Genomic DNA, 7,940 nt, shown 5'->3' with positions numbered 1-7,940 from the left:
TTTCATTTTTAATAGAGACAGGGTTTTGCCATGTTGCCCAGGCTGGTCTTGAACTCCTGGCCTCAAGCAATCCACCCGCCTCGGCCTCCTAAAGTGCTGGAATTACAGGCATGAGCCATCATGCCTAGCTGGGGTTTGGTTTCAACTATATTTTATTTCTTTAAGTTGTAGTAGGTTCTTTCAAATATGCCTACTATTTTTTGGTGGTACTTCGTTCCTTACTAAAATTATTTTATTCTCACTTTTTTTTTTTTAACATGGAGTCTCGCTCTGTCACCCAGGCTGGAGAGCAGTGATGCAATCTCAGCTCACTACAACTTCCGCCTCCCAGGTTCAAGCAATTCTCTTGCCTTAACCTCCCAAGTATCTGGCACTACAGGTGTGTGCCACCATGCCCAGCTAATTTTTTGTATTTTTACTAGAGACGGGGTTTCACTGTGTTGGCCAGGCTGGTTGTGAACTCCTGACCTCAAGTGATCTGCCCACCTCGGCCTCCCAAAGTGCTGGGATTACAGGCAGATCACCCTGAGCTGATCACCATGATTACAGGCGTGAGCCACCACACCAAGCCTTATTCCCACTTTTTTTAAAAAGGCATTTTAAACAGACTAAATTTTCTATCAAATACTTCTATTATATGTAAAATTCTCAGTGGGTCTGATTCTTGTTTATTGTTTCTGAGAAGTCATGCTTGTCAGAAGCACCGCTATGCTTCTGGTCATGCAATAAGTCACGGTCTATTTCCTTACAGGTTTTATAATTTTGAATCATATAGCATATTCAACTGGTCTTTCCCTGGAGCGATACTAGAAAATCTGCTCTAAATTTGCATCTCTCCAGAGAGGTTATGCATTTACTTCTGCCAGGTGACCCAGGAGAACTTTCATTTCTTGGCTTAGAGATTCCCGGGCCATAAGTTAAAATAAATCCCTAAACCCATATGATAAGAGGCCTGAAATTATGAACTCTTAGGGGAGGCATTTTTCTACCCAGACCTCACATCATAACTGGCAAATTTCTTCTTTTAAACTTACCGTTTCTCTTAATATGTAGCTCTTTGAAGGTCTGGCTTTATGTGACAGGCTTCAGGCTGGAGCACAGTGGCATGACCTCAGCTCACTGCAACCTTGCCTCTGAAGCTGAAGCAATCCTCCCACCTCAGCCTTCCAAGTAACTGGGATTACAGACACATGCCACTATGCCCAGCTATTTGTTTTTTTTTTTTTTCTTCTGGTAGAGACAAGGTTTTGCCATGTTGCACAGGCTGGTTGTGAACTCCTCAGCTCAGGGTGATCTCCCTGCCTCGGCCCCCCCAAAGAGCTAGGATTATAGGCATGAGCCACCGCACCTGGCCAAATCATATTTATCTTTTTTGCCTTAATTTTAGCCTTTTCGTAGTGGGGGAGTTTGGGAGGAGATCTAGTGCATCATATTTTCAGGAGCAAAACTGTGTTCTTTTAAAATACTCATGTTCTGAGTAAAAAAAGAATGCTAGTGAAAGGCTAAGGAAGAAGAGGCAGCTCCTCTAGCTCCCTACTCAGCATCGAGGCACTTACCTGTCGGTGTCCCTTGGGCAGCTACTCCTTAAGAATAAGCCACTGATGTGTTCCCTAACTGTGCACCAAGGACCAGGAAGCTTGTTTCCTCTTTCTGTCTCATGGTTTTCTCTGACCTCCCCACCATCTCTGTTGGCCTGTTTTCCTTCAGCTTAGGTTTTCTGCTTTCTTTCAGGCTTTGCATAACAAAAATTTATCTGAACTTTATATTTAGTCTCATGTTCTTTTATCTCTGTAATGACATATTTGTTTGTATAGGGATCATTTTACAAAAACTGTCTGTGGGCCTGACGCGGTGGCTCACGCCTGTAACCCCAGCACTTTGGGAGGCTGAGGCGGGTGGATCATGAGGTCAGGAGTTTGAGAACAGCTTGGCCAACATGGAGAAACCCCATCTCTACTAAAAATACAAAATTAGCTGGGCGTGGTGGCACATGCCTGTAATCCCAGCTACTCAGGAGACTGAAGCAAGAGACTCACTTGAATCCAGTAGGCAGAGGTTGTGGTGAACCAAGATCGCATTATTGCACTCCAGCCTGGGCAACGAGCAAAAACTCCATCTCAAAAAAAACAAAAAAAACATCTGTAGTGATTCAATTTGGGGGATGGTGGGGACCAAGAGATAGGTAGAAATGACTCTACTTAGTCAAACATGTGCCATTTGGTGACGTAACCACCTTAGAAGTCAAAGTCATCATTAGGGAGTGTATCCAAATTCTTCTTTGACCCCAATCCTGAATGTCCTACTGATCTTGCCTCTTTGGGTAATGAGTACTCTTAACTTCATTACTTACTGTTTGAAATAACACTTTTTTTTTTTTTTTGAAGCAGTGCTTTTTATTTATCCCCCACTCACCTAACTTTCATGTGGATAAGAGTGAAAATATATATATTCATTTTCCAAATTATCCTTGTTAATGGTGAGGAACAAAGGCAGAGACAGCTATAAAAATTTGGGGGAGAGAAGTTTCAAATGTTATTTGCTACTTATTACATGTAATACTGTCTTATATCATGTAATACTAGATCATAACAAAATAAAACCTACATCTTGAAGACAAATCTTTAACCTGGAAAGTAGTTGAGATTTTCTCTACCCACACCTTCCTTATTCCCAGCTTTATTTAGTGGACATTTTTTTCTTCTTTCACCTAAAAGGTACCAGCTTAAGTAGAATCTCCTCATTCTATCCCTACCCCAATTTGCTTGCTGTTTTGGTTCATAAACTCTCAGAGACACAATTAATTAAGACCTAAGTAATGAGTTAATTACTGTAAATGAGCTACAATGCCCATAATCAAGAGTTAGCTGTATTTATTTTAGGAAGTAAGTAGTAATTAATTAGAGCCAAATAAACAAAAGGTATATTTATAGTTGGTTAAAACTTTCAGGTTTATTTTTACGTTTAGTGACTCCAGAGATCCTTCAGTGATACAGACATTCATTATATGCACTGAATAGTATTCATGTCCCTGTTGTAGTGCTTGACATGAATTATCCCATTTAAGCCTCACAACAAGTCTATGAGATAAGTACTAAAATGGAAGAACCTGGACACCGGGAGGTTAAGTGAGGGTTACAACACCCCTGCTACGCAGTAACTGGCTCGTCTGGTGTATAAAAGCCCCTGACAGTTGTTTTGAGTCCTCATCACCATCACCATTTAAGTTTGAGTCTTTTTTTTTTTTTTTTTAAAGAGACAGGGTCTCACTCTGTCACCAAAGGTGGAGTGTAGTGGCACACGCATAGCTGACTAAGCCTCGAACTCCTGGGCTCAGGCATTTTTCCTACCTTAGCCTCCAGAGTAGCTAGAACTACAGGCAAGTGCCCAGCTAATTTTTTGTGTTTTTTTGTAGAGACAGGATCTCACTATGTTGCCCAGGCTGTTCTTGAACTCTTAGCCTCAAGCAATCCTCCCACCTCGGCCTTCAAAAGCACTGGACCTTCAAACCTAGCCAAGTTTGAGTCTTTGAAATATATTATCAATAGATGGTGTAGTGTGGAAACCCATTCCATAGTTATCTTTATTTGCTCACATGAACTTAAGGTAAGCCTGGGGATTCAGTGTCCTTCATGATACCAACTGCTTGACTCTTGTCCATTTCAGTTTTTGTTCCAGCAGCTGGGAATGTTGGTGTCCTTTGTGAAGAGCCACATCAGACCTTATATGGATGAAATAGTCACCCTCATGAGAGTGAGTTAATGCTTTGGCCTCTTCCGTGTTTGGATCAAGGAAGGCTCAGAAGCAAGTTTGGATGATATAGACGTTTTTTTCATGGATCTTTGTAGAGCTGTTACAGCCCCATTCCAGGAGGTGGAACAAAGCCCACTGGATTTTGAGGGGGAGGAAGGGCTGTGTATCCAGGTTCTCAGGTACAAAAGTGCAACGCATGACGGTTGAAGAGAAATCCTTAATTGTTCTGCCAGAAATAGACTCTTGGGTTATTTGCCTCACACACAACAAAGCAATTTCACTTTAATATCACAACAGTGCTTTTCTATTCTCACAAAAGCCCTCTTCCTTACTGCTCATAAACCACGAAGGGATTGGGCATTGGGTTTTCTTAGGGCTGTTAAATATGATGGACATGGGTTGGGCACCAAGGAACAAGGTGATGCTTTAACCTGCTACCTTCAAAACCATACATATCACCTTTTGACTGCAGTGGCACATGAGAAAAGGCTCAGACCCCAGGATTCTATAACATGCATTCAGTAGGTGCCAGAAGACACCCATTGGCAATATCGTTTTTCCTACTGTTCTATATAATTTAAATGTCTTTGCAGAGAAGGTTGCTTTGCAGGGACAGCATGTCCTCAAAGGGTGGGAAGATGATTTCTGTTCTTTCACACCAGACCTCTGTAGTTAGTTTTGAGGAAGCAGCAGGACTAAAATCAAAATGGCTGGCTTCAGATGGAACTTCCCAGCACCTGGGTCTCAGAACTGAAAACCTCCCACATGTATAAATAATTAAAAGCTCCTCTATTCCCTGAGTGCTACCACAGAAGCCTCTGTACCAGGAAGATTTAGGCAGAATACTAAAAAGGCCGATGGCTGGTCTTAGGGAGAGGAGGAGCAAGGGAAGAAGCAGTGTCCTCATGGGAGAAGGATGAAGTCATCTGTGACTTAATCCTCCCAAAAAGGCTAAACAAGGACACGATATGACCATATTAAAATCAACAGGTTTATGACCAGTACACAGGGATTTGAGGCAGGGAGCCTTACACCTGCAAAATGCAGCTTTCATTTCATCCCAGCTAGAGAAGGTGCAGCAGGGGCTCTTCCTTTGACTGTTGATTCTGGGCATTTTAATGAGCTCTCCTGAGCCTGGGAAGAAAATAGTCTTTGTGAACAGTGATCCAGCTGACGTCCCTTGACAGGCTTCCTGGCATCTTTGAGGTAGAGAAGCCCCTGTGAGGAGCTGATGATGCAGCTGGGAGGTAGGTAGGCCTTCTCTAAAGAAGGCAGAGTGGGGTTCAAGTAAATGAACATCAGACTCTGGAGGCTGTAAAATCTGTGGTGTTTCTTTGGCAACACTTTTAACCTAGAAAAGACAGCTTTTTCAAAGAGAATACTTATCTCCAAGTAGAGGAAAAAGAAGTTTTATCACCATCTTCTACAGCCATTATGCTTTTTAAGATATCTTTTTAAATAAAAATACTGTATCTTTCTATAAAGCCTTTCATCTGAGGAGTTATTCTTTTTATGGACTTCTACTTTGAACTGTTTAGAGGCTCCAAGGATATTACTATTCACGTGTTGCCGTCATTAGTAGGATTTCTGTTATTAAATCTCTTGACTCCAGAAATTTTAAAGATAGTGGTAGGCAGCTGTCTTTTTGAGTTGATTTGAAATGATAGCTTTTCCCAGAGTTAGAGGCCTGGACTAATTTGCTTTGTAGCGCTAAGGCAGGATCTGTGGCCAGTTGGCTAGGGTTTTATTTTAGTAACTTAGGTGGAAAATAACCATATGGGTGTAGAAAGGTACTCATTTTGTAGCACCATTCAGGCCTGATGGATAGATTTTTGGGAGGGGACAGATGTTAGGTGCTATCTATTAAGAGCAAAATCTAAATCCAGAAAAGCCAGGAAATTTTTGTAATACTGGAGTCACCCCCTGGTAGAGATCAGATGATACCAAAGTAAGGTCCAGGTCCACCCTGAACCACTTCAGAGCTGTTAGAGTGACTTAGTCATCTGTTCATTCCAGAACATTCCAGATGGTCTGATTGATAGATTCTGGGGATACAGAGATGAGTTAGAGGTTTCTTGTCCTTAAGTAGCCTACAGTCCAGAAGGAGGATGGCAAAGCAAAGGAAGTATTACAGCTGCCAGCAAAGAGAGTGTAAAGGACCCAAGTGGATCGTGGAAAGAGAACAAGAAAGTCTGCATGGGAGAAGTGAGGCTTGAACCAGGTCCAGAAAGACAGATAGGACCTAACTGAGCAAGAAGTAGGATTCCAGGCAGAGGAAGCAGCATGAGCAGAGCCCAGAGGACTGAGGTAGCCTGGTGCATCTGGTGCATCTGGGGAAATGCAGTCGAGTTTGTCCAGTATGGCTGCAACATAGGATGCAAGAAGGGCCCAGTGGGAGGAGGGGAGGGAGGAGTTGATCTCGGAGCAGACCATGCTCACTACAGTTTTGCTTTTCTGGCCATTTGTATTCCTTGGTTCATATATTAGCAGAAGGGGACCTGACTCAGCTCCTCTGACTTTCTTCTCTTTGTAGGAATTCTGGGTCATGAACACCTCAATTCAGAGCACGATCATTCTTCTCATTGAGCAAATTGTGGTAGCTCTTGGGGGTGAATTTAAGCTGTATCTGCCCCAGCTGATCCCGCACATGCTGCGTGTCTTCATGCATGACAACAGCCCAGGCCGCATCGTCTCGATCAAGGTGAGTAGCCTACGTCATTCTCCAGAGAGATTTTCTGTTTCCCTCAGAGTCCTTGGGTGTTCAGCTCAAAGCTGAGACCTTGTTCTGAGTGACAGGCTGACGCCCACTTCATAAGACAGAATCCCAAGAATACTAATACTCAATGTGTGCAGTTTACAGAATGTCTGTAATCTTCTCTTGATTATCCTTATGTTTCATATCTCTTCTAATGGATTAATCTTGGCAGATATTTTATCCCAGACCAATTTTCTTTATTATCCAGCAAATGGGCTCCTTATCAACTCAAATGAGCACAGAGAAAGCAAAGTAATATGTAAGCAAATAAAATGAGGGGGAGAAAGTGCTACCCAAAAGGTTATAGTCCAAGGCCATTTAATAAATGCTTTTCCCAGTCGCCACAGAACTTTGAATTATCCACACCACCACCCGTTCCATGTCCTTAGATACTTGGGAGCTGACTGTTGATCACCATGCTTTTGTTCCCTTTTGCAGTTATTGGCTGCAATCCAGCTGTTTGGTGCCAACCTGGATGACTACCTGCATTTGCTGCTGCCTCCTATTGTGAAGTTGTTTGATGCCCCTGAAGCTCCCCTGCCATCTCGAAAGTGAGCACCTCCTCTTTGGGACTAGCAATCATTAAACTTTTAATGTTTTGTTGAAAATGTTCGTTTCTTAAGTTCCCAGGCCATCTTTATATTTTGTTGTTGTTTCAACTCTCATTATTTTAGTGTAGAAATGTCCCAGGTTTGGCCGGGCGCGGTGGCTCATGCCTGTAATCCCAGCCCTTTGGGAGGCTGAGGCAGGCAGATTACCTGAGGTCGGGAGTTCAAGACCAGCCTGACCAACATGGAAAAACCCTGTCTCCACTAAAAGTATAAAAATTAGCTGAGCATGGTTGCCCATGCCTGTAATCCCAGCTACTCGGGAGGCTGAAGCTGGAGAATCAACCCAGGAGGCGGAGGTTGCAGTGAGTTGAGATCGCACCATTGCACTCCAGCCTGGGCAACGAGAGCAAAACTCTGTCTCAAAAGAAAAGAAATGTCCCAGGTTTATGGAAATCTTAACTGTCCTATCCCACTGGAATATATGTTGGATCCATGTCATCCAAAATACCTTAGAAGCCATTCATTCCCATCCCTTCAATGCTGACTGTTAAGATCACCCTCAGCCACGTGTCTTCCTTGGAGATTGTGTGTTAGCAGTTACTGTATGTTAGCGATTGTTGTAGGGCAGCGCTGGAGACCGTGGACCGTCTGACGGAGTCCCTGGATTTCACTGACTATGCCTCCCGGATCATTCACCCTATTGTTCGAACACTGGACCAGAGCCCAGAACTGCGCTCCACAGCCATGGACACACTGTCTTCACTTGTTTTTCAACTGGGGAAGAAGGTAAGAGGAGAGTGTGGACAAACAGGTGCTCTTCTGCCTTATTTGGAAAGAAGACTTTGTCTGTGAGCCACTCCATTCGGTAGTCTACGGTGCCAGCC

At 43.2% G+C, this 7,940-nt stretch overlaps 1 protein-coding gene across 1 annotated transcript in view; it reads left to right on the top strand.

The window, feature by feature from the left end:
• The window catches only part of MTOR (mechanistic target of rapamycin kinase), a 149,960-nt gene that overhangs the window by 41,237 nt on the left and 100,783 nt on the right, over positions 1–7,940 (top strand). The window contains exons 20-23 of the mRNA XM_017503042.2: positions 3,664–3,750; positions 6,284–6,451; positions 6,944–7,056; positions 7,680–7,842. Coding sequence (XP_017358531.1) covers positions 3,664–3,750; positions 6,284–6,451; positions 6,944–7,056; positions 7,680–7,842 — 531 coding nt within the window. The remainder of the gene's footprint in view (positions 1–3,663; positions 3,751–6,283; positions 6,452–6,943; positions 7,057–7,679; positions 7,843–7,940) is intronic.

Source organism: Cebus imitator, unplaced genomic scaffold (assembly GCF_001604975.1).
Source record: "Cebus imitator isolate Cc_AM_T3 unplaced genomic scaffold, Cebus_imitator-1.0 Scaffold15, whole genome shotgun sequence".
In the NCBI taxonomy this organism is placed as follows: Eukaryota; Metazoa; Chordata; class Mammalia; order Primates; family Cebidae; genus Cebus; species Cebus imitator.
The sequence above is the reverse complement of the archived record's forward strand: the minus strand, read 5'-3'. Positions and strand labels throughout refer to the sequence as shown.